This window comes from Coptis chinensis, chromosome 2 (genome assembly GCF_015680905.1).
Source record: "Coptis chinensis isolate HL-2020 chromosome 2, ASM1568090v1, whole genome shotgun sequence".
NCBI lineage: Eukaryota > Viridiplantae > Streptophyta > Magnoliopsida > Ranunculales > Ranunculaceae > Coptis > Coptis chinensis.
Genome location: NC_141457.1, coordinates 5546140 through 5561758, shown reverse-complemented (window position 1 = coordinate 5561758; position 15619 = coordinate 5546140). Strand labels below are relative to the sequence as shown.

The 15619-nt window shown below is 36.6% G+C and overlaps 2 protein-coding genes across 3 annotated transcripts; one reads left to right on the top strand and one right to left on the bottom strand.

The window, feature by feature from the left end:
• The first annotated feature begins 1682 nt into the window (after positions 1-1682).
• Positions 1683-2243, top strand: LOC147514520 (uncharacterized). The gene has a single exon (XM_086592612.1). It carries the CDS (start codon positions 1683-1685, stop codon positions 2241-2243), a length of 561 nt encoding a protein of 186 aa, XP_086448738.1.
• A 5194-nt stretch (positions 2244-7437) lies between these two features.
• On the bottom strand, positions 7438-14930 carry LOC147514519 (multiple organellar RNA editing factor 5, chloroplastic/mitochondrial-like). Of its 2 annotated transcripts, none has more exons than XM_086583616.1 (10): positions 14498-14930; positions 14288-14388; positions 14155-14217; positions 12888-13085; positions 12501-12598; positions 12338-12409; positions 9466-9596; positions 8055-8214; positions 7578-7675; positions 7438-7500 (listed from the first exon to the last, which is right to left on the bottom strand). In XM_086583616.1, the coding sequence occupies exons 1-4, from the start codon at positions 14632-14634 to the stop codon at positions 12967-12969; spliced, it is 420 nt and encodes a 139-aa protein (XP_086439742.1). In that variant the 5' UTR covers positions 14635-14930; the 3' UTR covers positions 7438-7500; positions 7578-7675; positions 8055-8214; positions 9466-9596; positions 12338-12409; positions 12501-12598; positions 12888-12966. The 2 variants fall into 2 exon arrangements, with proteins under 2 accessions (XP_086439742.1, XP_086439738.1); XM_086583612.1 differs by having other exon boundaries at positions 7438-7486.
• Positions 14931-15619: the final 689 nt, after the last annotated feature.

Here is a 15619-nt window from a genome sequence, read left to right as displayed (position 1 = left end):
ACTTAGCTGCGCTACCAATTCCAGGACAACAAGGTGAGTTTCCCACAATTGCATTAATAGATGATGAGCTGGAAAAAGGTTTGGAATTTTGTAAGTTTGCTTTGGTGGGTCGTTTAGATCTCAAAAAGATGAACTTAGAAGAAGTTCGAAGAATAGCATCTACTCTATGGAAGCCAAAAGGTGATTGGTTGATAACACCCTTAGGAAGAGGGTATATTATGGCACATTTTGATCTGGAAGAAGATTATCAATTGATCTGGGACTAAGGAACGTGGATTTTTGATAAACAGGTACTCAGATTAAGTAAATGGTCACCCAATTTCTCTGCGGAGAAACAAACCCAATCACATGATGCTATATGGGTTAGGTTTCCAGGACTTAGTTTGTAATACTGGGAGGTTAAGAACTTGCTTGCCATGGCACTGGGAAGACCTCTACATGTTGATGAAACGACAACAAAACGAACTCTGGGGTTCTATGCGAGTGTTCGAGTTGACGTGGATCTGTCAAAGAAGATACCAGATAAGATATGGGTAGAGCCGAAGAAATTTGGTGTGGCTTTACGGCAAGAGGGTGCGGCTGGCAAGATTCCCCGACTTTACAATCACAAAGAAGGGGGTAGGACACCTTGTCGAAAAGTCAGAATTTTGAAAACTGATTTGGCTCAGTTTAAGAAAACCAGTGACGGGAATGCCGCCAAAGGAAAAGATATTATGGTGGAACAAGCGGCTATGATGGATGGGTTATCCAAGAGTCGAGAAGCGCTTGAAGAGAAAGAATAAGGATAAAATAGTCGCCCGCGGTTGCCTGACACACTCGGTGGTGTTGAAATAGTGATGTTGGAGGTCAAGATACTGAGTTAGTTAACGAGGTGTCGGAGGTGAGTAATCCAAAGATTTACAACCGATCAACATCAACATGTGGTGTTGTTGACCGTGGTGGAGGTCAATGAAGGACATGAGCTAGTCAACGTTGTGTCGGAGGCTAGTATCCCAGTTCTTGCGTCTACTGTGGAAGTTGTAGGGGGAGAGGAAGCTCATGATGTGTTGAAGAATACTGTCACAGAAGTCATAAATAGTGTGTTGGAGCCAGAGAAACAAGGTGAGTCTGCACAGTTAATTGTAGATTTCTCTCAATACTCTGAAAGGCAAGCTGCGATTGATCAGGTGGTGGCACAAATTAGTCCCAATTCGCAGAGTTCACCAGCGAATCCTGAATTGCCAATAAGAAAATAACTTTTATGTACTGGATAATGAAGAGGATGCAAGGATTGAGTCTCAAAAGGAGGGTGCTGCTGGATGTGTTAATGAAAACTGGGCAGAGTTAGATGATAACGAAGCCGACAGTTTTCTAATACAAAGAGGTGTGACTGCGATAACTAAGCAGAAGAATAAGAACAAAGAGAAGAGATGGGACAACTAACTCTGTAGTTGTAACCCTACAAGCACAGAAAGCCACCCCGTCTATTTCTAAATGAGGACATTATTTTGGAATGTGAGGGGGGTTAAGAAAGACATAGCAGTAGAGAGAATAAAGGATTTGGTTTTAGGTCATAATCCAGAGATTCTTTGTTTGGCTGAGCCTAAGATCAAACCCACAGTTAGTAATATTAAAAGACTTGGCTTGAATATGTATAATGATTCTGTCATACATAATGGTTCTCAAGATATTTTGGGAAATCTATGGGTGATGAACAGAGGGATGTGGTGATTAGACACCTTTTCAATTCCAATCAGCATATTACTGTTGAGTGGAATGGAGCTATCATTACTTTTGTACATGCAAAATGTCCTCTTGTTCAAAGGAGAGAGCTTTGGAGGGATCTGGAAAGAATTAAAAGCATGGCACTATGGCTAGTGGTGGGGGATTTTAATGTGGTCATGGCAAATGAGGAGAAAAAGAGTGGTAGGCCGCCTTTAAGAGTAGCAGTTAATGAGTTCCATGGGATGATCAATAATTGTGAACTGATGGAGAGTCCTTTTGTGGGGTTTAAAACAACATGGTGCAATAATCAAAAAGGGCTAAAGAGAACTTACTGCAAGCTGGACAGATGTTTCTTTAATAACACTTGGTGTTTGAAGTTCACAGGATGGAGTTATAAAGTGGGTTCTAGGATAGGATCAGACCATGCTCCCCTCATTAGGTATTGCGTTCATGTTCCTAAGCCTAAGAATACACCCTTCCGTTTCAACAACTGCTGGACACAACACAAGGGTTTTATGGAAGTGGTGAAAAATAATTAGAATCAAGAGTTGCGAGGTAAGCCATTGTTTGTAGTGGCTGCTAAACTGAAGAGATTGAAACAAGAGTTGAAAAAATGGAATTGTGAAGTGTTCGGTCATACGGATACTAACATTAAGAAAGCACAAATAGAATTGTTTCACCGCAACTACAAGCAGGAGATCCTGAGGATGAGAATATGGAGTTCTTAGCTATTCAAGCCGAACACGCATTAGAAGAAGCTCTGAACAACAAAGAATCTCTTGTCAAGCAGAAATCGAGAAATAAATGGTATGATGAGGGAGCAAGGAATTCTGCTTACTTTCATGCTCTGTACAAAATGAGGTTAGGGACATCTATGATTGAGGAGATTCTTAATGATGATGACCAAGTACTGAAGGAACAAGATGAGATCTCGGCATTTATAATCAAATACTTTGAATGTGTCCACAATCTAATAAACTGAAGTACATAGAGACTCATATTTATATTTCAAAATTACAATTAAAATGCACAAGACACATTTTGGAATGAGCTTTCACTGACATAAATCCATTATTTCTTGTACTCAACTCTCACCAAAATTACATTTAACATTGAAGAACACAAAGACAAATAAGAGTATGGAATGAGTTTTTACTAACGTCAACCTATTTTTCATTAGGCTAGTGCCCAGTGCTCATTATTGTTCTTGGCGACTATGTTAGACGGGGAGTTGTGAGGTGTACGTGAGTTGTGAGATAGAAACAATTAGGTTTACAAGTTTTTATGATATAAGACAAGTTATTAGAAGTACCCATACGGTAAGTGATAAATTACAAAGGACAGTGTTATTTTAATTGAAAATATGTAACAAGGAGTTGGATAGTTTTAGTTGTGTATTTTATAGTGAAATTATAACTAGGGCTTGGTTAGGGTCGGGCCTATGTTTCAGAACCTTAGCCCTGACCCTCCCTTAGAAGGCATTAGGGCCGAGTCGGCCCTGCCCTAAACTCTGTGAGGGCTTTAGTTGTGAGGGCTTTATAGGGCTTAGGGTCGGGTCAGTCAGGGCCGGGTTAGGGTCGTTAGGGCCAAATTCCCACCCCTAGGCCACACCGTTTGGGATTTAAACTTTGAAAAAATATAAAGTTCTGTTTTTTGGCCTCTTGACCGGTGTGGCCACACCGTTTGGACTAAGTCTCAAACGCCAAAAAACATAACTTTATATTTTTTTCAAAGTTCAAATCTCAAACGATGTGGCCAAGTCGTTTGGGACTTAGTCCAAACGATGTGGCCACATCGTTTGGACTAAAATTTAATAAAATTTTAATATAAATTTAATATTTAATATTATATTACATTTAAGATAATCAAACTCATACATCATAATATAAAATATATTTTTTACGTGTAAAAATCTATTAAATATATATAGCATAATAGTGAATGTGTGTTGTTAAATTTATATTTTATAATTATACGTTAAACAAATGTATCATAGATTGTTAATAATAATGTCAACGTGTATATTATGAATTAACTAATATATTTTATATTTATTAACTTATGCATGTATATATTTAAATAGGATACATATGCTTGATATATTGTGGTACACACTTATTATAAACCAATATATAGTGTTTATGTTAAAAATTAGTGATGAGATGTAATTGTAAGATGCATGTACTCGCATGTTCGATTTAAAATGTGAGTTAATACACGTGTACAAATATATGTGTATGCACATAAAATTAGGGATGTCCAAACGGGTACCCGACCGGGTCTGAACCCAATTTTTTGGGTTTTGAACGGGTATCGAGTTACCCGGGACTAGCCCTGTTCTTTGCGGGTCGGGTTCGAGTTCAGGTATTTGTTGGATACATGTGATCAAACCCTACCCTAACCCTATATTTCGGGTACCCGTCGGGCTCGGATTCAGGTTTCCGGTATGATAAAACCCGAAATATATGAAATAAAAGAATATTAGATCTCTTCATCAGAAACGTCATTTTCAGCTATTAAATCTCAAGATCTCAAGAAAAACTTCTTTTTCATCTAATTAATCAAAAGCCATCTTCTTTTATTGGATTTGATCTGTTTAACTTTAACATCGTAAAGCCAATTCAATCATCATCAAAAAATCAAAGCACACGGATTGCATTTTTTTGAAAAGCGCGAAAAAAGAAAAAAAAAAATTGCCAAGCGCAAAGCAATTCCAAGACAATAACTCAATAAGATTGATGACTTTTTGGGAGTTTCGGCTTCTTGTGGTGGTGTGAATCCAACCTGTTGATTTGACAATAAGATTGATGGCTTTTTGGGAGTTTCGACTTCTTGTGGTGGTGTGAATCCGACTTGTTGATTTGCTCAGCCTTGGTGACCACATTTAGAAAGAGATATTTGAAAAGGTCTTTTAAATTTTTCGTGAATGCAAACTTAGCAGCACCATCAAACCCACCAATCTCTTCATCAGGAACGTGTGATTAGGTTGTCTTCTTCTTGGAGAGTTGTTGGAGGGAAGAGGGAGAAGAGTAGTAAGGGTATGGCCAAAGGTAATTTGTTTTAAAGACCAAACGTAAATAGTAATGAGCAAAAGATCAAAAGTTTGTTGAAGATAAATAGATAATAAATGAAATAGAGCTGTTAGGAAAGTTGTTGGGAATTATGGTCTGGTTCGGGTTCCAGTTTTAGGTTCAGGTTCGGTTCGGATATGGTTTCGGGCTTTTTAACCCTTTTAACGGGTTTAGGGCCAAATTATCAGGTCGGGTTTGGGTCGATCCGGGTTTAGATAGTGTGACCAAACCCGACCCTATGTATTTCGGTCTGGGTTCAGGTTCGGGTTTTGTCGGGCTCGGGCAGGGTTCGATACGGGGTTTTTTTTCGGGTTTCGGACGGGTTTAGGGTTTCGAGCAGAATGGACATCTCTACATAAAATATATCAATGTAACAAATATATGTGATTGAACGTGTACACGATCGAGTTAATACAAGGAAACAAATATATGTGTATGTACGTTAAAAAAAAAATCAAAATTATAAGATTAGATATTTGATTATTTTAATTTCTATATCAAAGGTTTAAATTATCACATGAATAGTAAATATTTTAACGTGTATGATTGATACATATTCATAAATTGATGTAAATATGATTGTTGATACATCACTAATTATACATAAAATATTATTGTATAGGAAAATAAAAAAATAAAAATAAAAACAATGCAAGTTTTAGTATTTAAATGATTGAAATTGTTTAATAATTATAATAAATAATAAAGATCCGAATTAGAACCGAAATCGATAAAAACCCATGGGTTTTTATGGTTTTGATTGATTCTATAATTCTCATACTAAAACCGTTGAGAACCCGAAACCGATAAAACCGCAAAATAATAAAATCCAAACCAAAACCGCCAAGACCCGACCCAAAACCGACCCGTTGGCACCCCTAACAGCAATAGGGGCCGTCTTACATTACCAGTCAACGGCCATTACATGGGTCATGACCGCTATTATTACATATTTCGGCCTTGAGAGCACGATCCGGTTTGGAAAGGAACTAAAAGTCTAAAACAAAATCAAACTCTATCCAATGCAGATTAAACCATATACTTAGAGCAACAAACCATCATTTTTTTGCAAAACCTTAAAGAACCGGTGCGTAGCACAAGTTGCATACTATCAGTTTCCAACAACATTAGCTAGATTTTCATATAACACCAAAGCAAATTCACCGCACAAACAACATAAACTGGGGAACAAGTCAAAATGAGACAGCTAAATTTTAACACACTGCTTAAACATGATTACCATGTGTCATCGCATGTTCTTAAAGTTGCATAACTTCACCTAAAATAACTAAAACACCAATTAACCCATGTCTTTGGTGTAACACCTCATAGTTGCGGCTTGTTTTTAATCCAAACAAGACGTGAAACAAAGTTCTGATCAACACAAGCATGCTTCAGTAACTCAGTAATACTGACGGGGCTTTGAACCCCAGACACTGTCGAATCTCACTTACAAATTTTTTTGATTGGTTTTGTTTAATTTTTTTTGATCGGTTCTCACTTACAAATTCACCAACAGGTTCCTCCATATGGTCCAGATCTTCATCATCATAGTTATCTCGGTCAACTTGTATATATCTGCGAATGCAGGATCAAGATCAGATTTCCCAGCGAAGTGGAGGTTGAACACAAAGGACTGCATGAAAGATGGTAAAGACAGTTAAAACTTTATTTGTATGCAAAAAACAATAAATTAAGAAATTAAGAAAATGAAGCAAGAATTTGTTCCAAAACTTGTTATTCAAGAAAGGCAAAAGCCACCTTATCCTTGGCAAAATAATGTCACCATAATTTGCTGTTTTGTGAACACGTACCAAATCAGGAAACATGCCAATTAAGCCTAATTGTTATTAGAAAGTATCATGTATGAATGAGGGAATGAATGTGTCTTCCAATCCCTAAATCATGAGTTTCAAGTCGTTTTTTACCATAAGATAATAGTAGCTCACAAAATCGAAGGTTTGTTTGACTCGACAAAGTTTCATATTTTCCCTATTACGATATACATTAGTTGGAATCCGAGCCAAGGTTTCTATAAAAGAGAACACGCAAAAGAGATTACGGATTCGGATGATATTTACACACTGCATGTAAGACAATATTGCATGTACTGAAAGCCAGAATGAAACAAGGACACGTGGATGGGTCAGGGATATCCGCGACATCATCTGGTTAACTAAGAAATAGGAGACTGTATTACTAAGAAAGGAAGATGAAGGTACGAGATTTCGTAACTTGACTTTTTTTAACCAAGCTCTACTAGCTAAGAAAGTGGTTGTGGAAGTTCAGGAGAAGAGACAGAATCTACGAAGATGAGTAATTATTTCTTGTTTTGGCAAAATGCACGTTGGGTGGATGAGTGGTCCGGCAGTAACCACGAATGGTAATGGGGGCACCGTCCGGTTCTTGAGAGGGATTACTCTCATCATTTTCTAAAAATGCTAATTCGAAACTGTATACAAAGTCAGCCGGATATGTCCAACTCCAGTTGTGCACGTTAATAATCATACTAGTGTTCAATTTTCAAATAAAAACAAGCTGAAGATAGCACATCCACATCAAAAATTAAAACCTGAGGAAGATGGAAAAATAAAATAAAATAAAAGACAAGTATTTAATGGTGTTAACAGACTTACCCTTACCACCCGTGTTCTTCTTCTTATTAGCATCAAATGAGTAATCCGGAAGCACTACTAGAACATCCTGCAATGCTGTAGAGGAGCATCTATGTAGTAAGCACATTAATAAGACTCCATACAATCACATATTTACAAGTCATTCCGAAACAAAGAATTTACCAACCTCTAAGTTTATTTGAGGAAAGCTCATCAATTTCAGCACAAAATCCGAACGGAATCTTCCATCAAACAGCGTAAACTTTATTTTTTGCATCTCTTTTGCTGGTAAAAAGGGTCAAGTTGCTATAATTAAAGGATTTATAGGGATCACATAAGCGGCATTAAATGAATAAACAAACTAAACCCAGTGCTTGAATGTTGGGTGGTAAAGGAGTTTTCCAGCATCCCTGACTCCAAACCAAGTAACTGGATCACTCTGACTTTTAATTTTATTTATCGACAATATAGTTTTTATTAAGTAGTGCAAGTGTGTCGTGCTATAGGCCCAAAACACAACTTAGCCATATTGTTCACTAGGACCAAAGGACAAGTGATAATTTCACATGGCCGCAATCAAAAGATCTATATATATATATGCCAAATTAAACTAAAAGAACAACCAAGTAAACAAATCAATGACCCTATTTCACTCTCATTTTACCTTCCAACAGCCTTGGCTAGCAATTGAACACAATAATGAAAGACGTCTAGTGCATTTGCAAATTCACAACCAGGATGCTTTAGATGGACAATCCAACAGATGATAGTAGCTGTAGATATCATTAAGACGGTGTTAAACCTGGTAATCTTAGCGACTGATCCTGCAAGAGAATAAAGAGGCCCAAAGTCCAAAAGATAATAAGTTCAAATCAAGAGTGACAACTTGAGCAAATACATAATATCAATAATTATAAATGAAAAAAAGAGAGCATGTCGTCCCATTTGCATTTGATAATGCTTTAATTGGAATGTTGGTGTCGGAGTAGTAAGCTACTTAGGAGATTGCAGGAAGTATTGGACACCAATGTGAAGACAGTTGGTTTCAATGAATACGTGTTTATGAGGATTGGACACCAATGTGAACCCTTTGTAAAATTTAATGTGAAATACTTTTCCTTTGTCATGTTGGGTATCAGTGTGCTATTATGCTTTAAGGTCTGGGGTTGTGAGCATTCCTTGTGTCCCTAGATTCCTTTCGAAGGAGAAAACTTTAACAGATGAGATAAATAAAATGTATATCTCTATACAATTAGATTGCTCAGGCAAAAACTTTAATTTAATAGATTAGAAATAAAATGAATCTCTATACTATTAGATTGCCAGACTTTTCAGAATCCCCTCTAACTATGCAAACAACGGAAATGTTTCACTCCCCTTTTTCATTTCTTAATAACACCTCCCTATATATAAAATTTTAAGCACCTCATTTATATTTCATTGGTTACTAACACCTCCTCGCACTAACATAAGCCGCCACCACTTTTCTATTTCATTTTTTTTTAACACCTCACCGCACTATTATAAGCCACCTCCCTTCCTATTTATTTTCAACGCTTTTTGCAAGAATAGAAATCCACGATGTGGAAAGAGTTTTGACAATTTGGGATTGTATAAATTCACAGGATTAAAGTTGTTCAAATCTCTCCTGGCTTTCTCAAGTAATTTCGTAAATTAATATCATTTTTGCAAAGATCACATACTATTAGTTTCTAACGACAATAACTAGATTTTCATATAACAAAATCAATTGTCTGTAGCACCAAAGTAAATTCACTACACAAACGACATAAATTGGGCAACAAGTCAAAATGGGACAGCTAAATTTTATGTACACACTCATTACCATGTGTCATCACATGTTCTTGAAGTTGCATAACTTCAGAAAATCACTAAAATACCAATTAACCCATGTCTTTGGTATAACGCATCATAGTTACACCTTGTTTTAATCCAAACAAGACGTGAAACAATGTTCTGATCAACACAAGCATGTTTCACTAACTCAATAATGCTGACTGGGCTTTGAACCCCAGTCCTCTCATATCTCACTTACCAACAAAGCTAGATCATACCTGCATGTTCGACAAATTCAAATTCATCCATACGGTCCAGATCTTCATCATCAGAGAAATCATCTCGGTCATCGTATATATATCCGTAGAGTGAAAAGATTTCCCAGTGCGTGGAGGTTGAACACAAAGGACTGCATGAAAAATGAGTAAAGACAATTAAAACTAGACTGATATTTCACACTCAAGGAGCTTGAGCATAAAACTTTAGCCTCTCTAGTTCCACTTTCAAGGGTATCAAATTATGCATAAAACAATAAAACATTGTCAATAAATTAAGAAAATGTAGCAAGAATTTGTTCCAAAATTTGTTATTCAAGAAAGGAACACTTATCATCAAAAGCCACCTTATACATGGCAAAATAATCCAACAAATGCTTCTAGTGTCACCATAATTTGCTGTTTTTCTACAACTAAGTCCTCAACTTTTTCCTGAACACATACCAAATTAGGAAATGTGCAAATTAAGCCTAGCTGTTATCAGAAAGTACCATTTCTGACTTCCAGTAGGTATGAATGAGGAAATACGTCTTCCAATCCCTAAATCACGAGTTTCAAGTCTTTTTTTACAATAAGATAATAGTAGCTCACAAAATCATAAGTTGTTTGACTCGACAAAGTTTCATATTTTTCCTGTTACGATCTACATTAGTTGGAATCCGAGCCAAAGTGTCTATATAATATAAGAGAACACGCAAAAGAGACAACGGATTTGGATGATATTTACACACGAGTATGTAAGACAATATTACATGTACTGAAAGCCAGAATGCAACAAGGACACGTGGATGAATAAGGGAGATCCACGACATCATCTAGTAAAATGGGAGATTATTATTACGAAAGGAAGATGAAGGTTTGAGTCTTTGTAACTGATGCATAAACATGGAATAAATAATTAATTAGTAGTTTCTATTTTATTTGGTTTTCTAATTCAATTAGGAATAGGAATTAGATGGTTTCCTATTTGGTTTCCAATTAGATTTAGTAGTTGTTTATTATATAAAGGCATCTAGGCCTTTATTGTTAGCTTGGTTGTTTATGAATATTATTTATTTCTTCATGTTTGAAGGTTTAAACCCTAGATTTAGGTGTTTTGTCCATTAATCATAATTGATGTTCATCCATTGTTGAAGCTTCCGCCAACAAGATACATTAAATTGGTATCAGAGCCATTAATTTCTTGGGAGATATTGTGATGGATTATCGAAGAAAAGGTAGAAGAGTCACCACCGCCGCAAAGTCTCCATAGATCAAAGTACCATACCGATCCTCATACTTGGAGAGATTGTGATTTAGATTGCAGCTGCCGCACGGGATTTCCTCCTTCAAGAAGGTATGAACCTCCCTCTAGATTTCATTCCCCAACTCCCAATTGCCGCCACCAAAATTTTGAGCTGCGAAGATCGTATTTTCATAATGAATCATACAATTACGATGAAGAGGAGTCTTTTATTGATTCCGATGAAGATGAGTATTCCGATGAGGGATATTCTCACCAAAATAAGTATCCTGATCCCAAGACATACTACCCATCCCAACATCTCATTGATGAGTTGTTATCCTATTTTGATCCCCAACCACTGGTGAGGAATCTCGACAGACGTCACTTTGATTTTTCTAATAGTCGAAATCCGGACAGTCAATACCATCAACATGGTGTTGATCGGTCAAGTCGTTATAGATCTGTTTTTGATCGACAACCACAACAATGTACTCATGCTTGGGTGGCTGCACCAACACCCCAAACCCATAGGCATCATGAACACCAACAAGGTAGGGGTGATCAAGGAGGTCATCTAAATTTTAATTCCCAACACAGTGATGTGAAGATGAGGAATAAAATTTCTGATAAATTTGTGAAGAAGGTTATCTAGCCGGTTTGTATATCTAATACACATGGGATTTATAAAGCATGTGCTCCTTCTGCTAGTGATTGTTTTACGCAAGCTGCTGCTGCAATGGATTTTGTTTCTAACAGAATAAACCCGCAACCAAGTTATTCATCCCCATAGCTGGATTTTTACACTTCTAATCAGCTAGAAATCACCTCACAAGAATGTCAAAGTGATGAGAAAAAATTGAAAGATTCTGATGTTGAAATCAGCACCTCAATGATTGTCAAGAATGAGAAGAATAAAGAGAGTTTGAAGGAGTTAATGGGGGGAGCTACTGCTTGCACTGAAGAGGATATCAGTTGTTCAGAGGTTCACTATTCACCACCAATTCAAGTTGAAAACACTGATTTCAAGAGGAGAGGAGACAATGCCGAGACCAATCCCACCCCACCACTGTCACCCTTACCTCACCATCACCATGCCAAACATCTTTTAGCACAAGTAGTGCTGTCCCAACTAGCGATTGTTGCACCTGTCGCAGTAGCTCAAGATGAAGAGAAGGAAGACTCACTAGCCGCGGAAGCTTCAACAATGGATGAACATCAGTAACTTGGTTTTTTTTAAACCAAGCTCTACTAGCTAAAAAAGTGGTTGTAGAGGTCAAGGAGAAGAAACGTGATCTTTAAAAATGAGTAATTATTTCTTGATTTGCCAAAATGCGCATGGGGTGGAGGAGTGGCCCAGCAGTAACCACGAATGGTAATTGGGGCACCCCTTACAATCTTCCTTTGGTTCTCAAGAGGGATTACTCTAATCATTTTCTAAAAATGCCAATTCAAAATTGTATACAAGGTCAGGAACATATGTCCAACTCCAGTTGTGCATAGGCTAGTCATTGTACTAGTGTTCAATCATACTAGCTTTAAAATAAAAACAAACTGAAGATAGCACATCCACATCAAAAATAAAAACCCAAGGAAGATGGAAAAAAACAATCAAAATAGAAGCCAAATAATTAATGGTGTTAAGAGACTTACCCTCATGACCCGGACTCTTACTCTTAGCATCAAATGAATAATCCGGAAGCACTACTAGAACATCCTGCAATGCTGTAGAGGAGCATCTATGTAGTAAGTACATAAATAAGACTCCATACTATCACATATTTACAAGTCATTTCGAAACAAAGAATTTACCAACCTTTAAGTTTAACTGAGGAATCCTCATCAATTTCAGCACAAAATCCAAACGGAATCTTCCACCAAATAGCATAAACTTTATTTTTTGCACCTATTTCGCTGGTAAAAAGGGTCAAGTAGATATAATTAAAGGATTTATAGGGATCACATAATCAACCGAATCACTCTAACTTTTATTTTTTATTTATCGGCAATATAGACTTTTTATTCAGTGGGGCAAGTGCGCAGTACTCCAGGCCCAAACACAACTTACCAATATTGTTCGCCATGACAAAGGGACAAGTGATGATTTAACATGGCCACAATCAAAGATCTATATATATGCCAAACTCAACTAAAAGATAAACCAAGTAAACAAAACAATGACCCTATTTCACTCTCATTTTACCTTCCAATAGCCTCGGCTAGCAATTGAACACAATAATCCAAGACATGTAGTGCATTTGCAAATTCACAATCAGGTTTCTTTAGATGAACATCCAACGATCATGATTCCACTCTGAGTTAAAGTTAGACAAATGATGATAGCTGTAGATATCATTAAGACGGTGATTCAGATTAAGCGGGGTAAACTTAGCGACTGATCCTGCAAGAGAATTAAGAGGCCAAAAAACACATAATAAGTTCAAATCAAGAGTGACAGCTTGAGCAAATACATAATAACAATAATTACAAATGGAAAAAGAGTGTCGCCCTATTTGCATTTGATACACTTAATTGGTTTGTTGATGTCGGAAGTAGTGAGCTGATTAGGAGATTGCAGAAAGTATTGGACACCAATGTGAAAACAGCTGGTTTCAATCAATACGTGATTATGAGGATTAGTTTTGCTAATTAGAAGAGGCTTGCGGCATAATTTGTAGCACGCCCTAGACCTCAAAACCCTTTGTATGATTTAGTTTGGATATCAAATAAAATATATTCTTGTTTTTTTTTCATCATCATTATTATTATCATATTATTGTTATTATTAAGTAAAAGATTGGTTTTGCTATTCAAAAAGGAGCCGCAGCGGAACTTGTAGTGCAATTGTCATCTCCCATTGTAAAATGAACCATTATTCACCAATAAAATAATTATTTAGTAAAAAAAAAACAAATATATAAACAGACAGTTAAAAAGGAAGGCCACTAATTTTCTATATCCCAATTGGATGCATTTTAGTTTTGAGAGCAAGGTTTCTATTAAGAAAAGTTGAATATTTCCCAAGCCAAGGTTTAGGAGAACTAGTACAGCAAGTACTTTATCATCCATTAGAATCCCATGCCAGGAACAGATTATGTAGCAAATATGTTTGGTATCCGAATCATTTAAGATTAAGGTATGAACAGTATTTGAGTGCAAGTAATTGTAACCAATCATGAGAGAATTAAGATAGAAAGAAAGAAAAATTCATCAAAGCCAATTTTTCTATGAAATTTACCTACGAATAGGTTCCTGTATTTCAAGTAAAAATTTCTTTCAACAATGAAGTGTCTCCGAGTTAGTATACTTTGGATTACCCGATTTACATGTCTCCACAGGCATGTCTAGTGACATATAATCCAAAGGAAAGACATTGCCTTGGAGGAGGTTTGAAAAGTCACATATACAGACACAGTGCACTAATTATAATAATAATAATACATGTAGTACAGAAGACAAAACAAAGTTACCACTGGGGTCCTTGTTCCGAGCATCGTAGTAGTGGTCTTCCGCCTTAAAAAGAATAGCACTTCCTATAGAAAAAATATGAAATCATCAAATATATTTAGTAACTGGATGTGAAGAATGTAAGAAAGCACCAACCTCCTTTGATGCGATCTGCAGAATTTGCATCGATTTGAGCACCAAAACCAAAGCGTCGCCCACACGACACAAGGTAAATTTTGTTTCTTGCTTCTTCTTTGCTAAAGAAAATATGCATGCAGAAACATAAAAGTTATTATGATGATAACCAATACAAATTTTTTTGGCAGTAACAAAAAAGTTAAAAATAAATAACAGATAGTTAGTTACCTTGGAAAAACATGTGCTAGAAGGCCAACGTAATGATCAAACAATTGCTCCTCTGTAAAGAATTCAAATCCATCGGTAGACACACTAAATATCCAACGATCTAAACGTTTACGGTTCACAGGGTCCGGTGACTCCATGCTTAGTTTAGCTGATAATTCCAATGCCACCAGTTACCAATATTAAAGAATTGAAATTTGTGACCCTTTGCGACGGCGAATGTTTTTGACTTTTGAAACAGAGCCAACCTTGGAAATACATTTGCGTTTCACAATGGTTATTGAAGATGAAGAAGAAGAAGAATGGAGGCGCCTTCTTTAATCAGAAAATTAGTCTAGAGTTAGTTAGAGCATTTGCAATGCAGGTGATAGAGGGGGGGAAGTGATAACTATCACCTACTTTCCTCCAAAAGTGTTGTGCAATGCTGGGTGATAAACTCGGTGATAGTTTTCCCGAGTTCAAAACAAGGTGAAACCTTTCACTGAGGTTATCACTGACTTGTTAACTTCGGACGGGATGTTGGATTCCGTCTGGATTACAAAACTCACCAGACGGAATCCAACATCCCGTCCGAAGTCCTAACGGCTAGTGTACCAACGGTCAAAAAGTCAGAACGGTAAAAAAATGGTCAAAATAAAAAACTTTGGTATATATACAACATTTGTTTCATTTCAACTCACACTTCCAACAATCATATATCATATTTCTTCTTCTTTAAAATCAGTTCTTAAAAAAACCAAATATCAAATGGCATCAACTCAAGCATCTCAAGCAAGTGGTAGCACTCAAGCAAAAGCGAGAGCTCACTTTAGCATGTCCGATGATCAAGCTCTATGTCTTACTTGGATAAAAATTAGTGAAGACTCCATTGTTTGGTGCTTTCCAAAATGCAAAAGGATTTTGGAATCGTGGTAACAAACGAGTTCAATCAAGCACGTGGGTCGGATAGGTCTCCCGATTCAATTAGCGGAAGGTGGAAATATATTTCAAAAATGATGAACAAATTTGTTGCAATTGTGAATGCGGTGGAGGCTCGACATGCAAGTGGTACAACAATACAAAGCCGGGTAATTACAACGTTGTCAATTTGGAATTTATTGATTATCTTAGTCTTAGTCTAATTAT

What these genes read in the sequence shown, in the direction of transcription:
- LOC147514520 (XM_086592612.1), top strand. Translation starts at nt 1,683, where the DNA reads ATGGGTGATGAACAGAGGGATGTGGTGATTAGACACCTTTTCAATTCC.
- LOC147514519 (XM_086583616.1), bottom strand. Translation starts at nt 14,634, where the DNA reads ATGGAGTCACCGGACCCTGTGAACCGTAAACGTTTAGATCGTTGGATA. An exon ending in TGCAGATCGCATCAAAGGAG is followed by an intron (nt 14,218 to 14,287) that starts GTTGGTGCTTTC and finishes TTTTTTCTATAG; the next exon opens with GAAGTGCTATTCTTTTTAAG. An exon ending in TCGGAACAAGGACCCCAGTG is followed by an intron (nt 13,086 to 14,154) that starts GTAACTTTGTTT and finishes ATTCTCTTGCAG; the next exon opens with GATCAGTCGCTAAGTTTACC.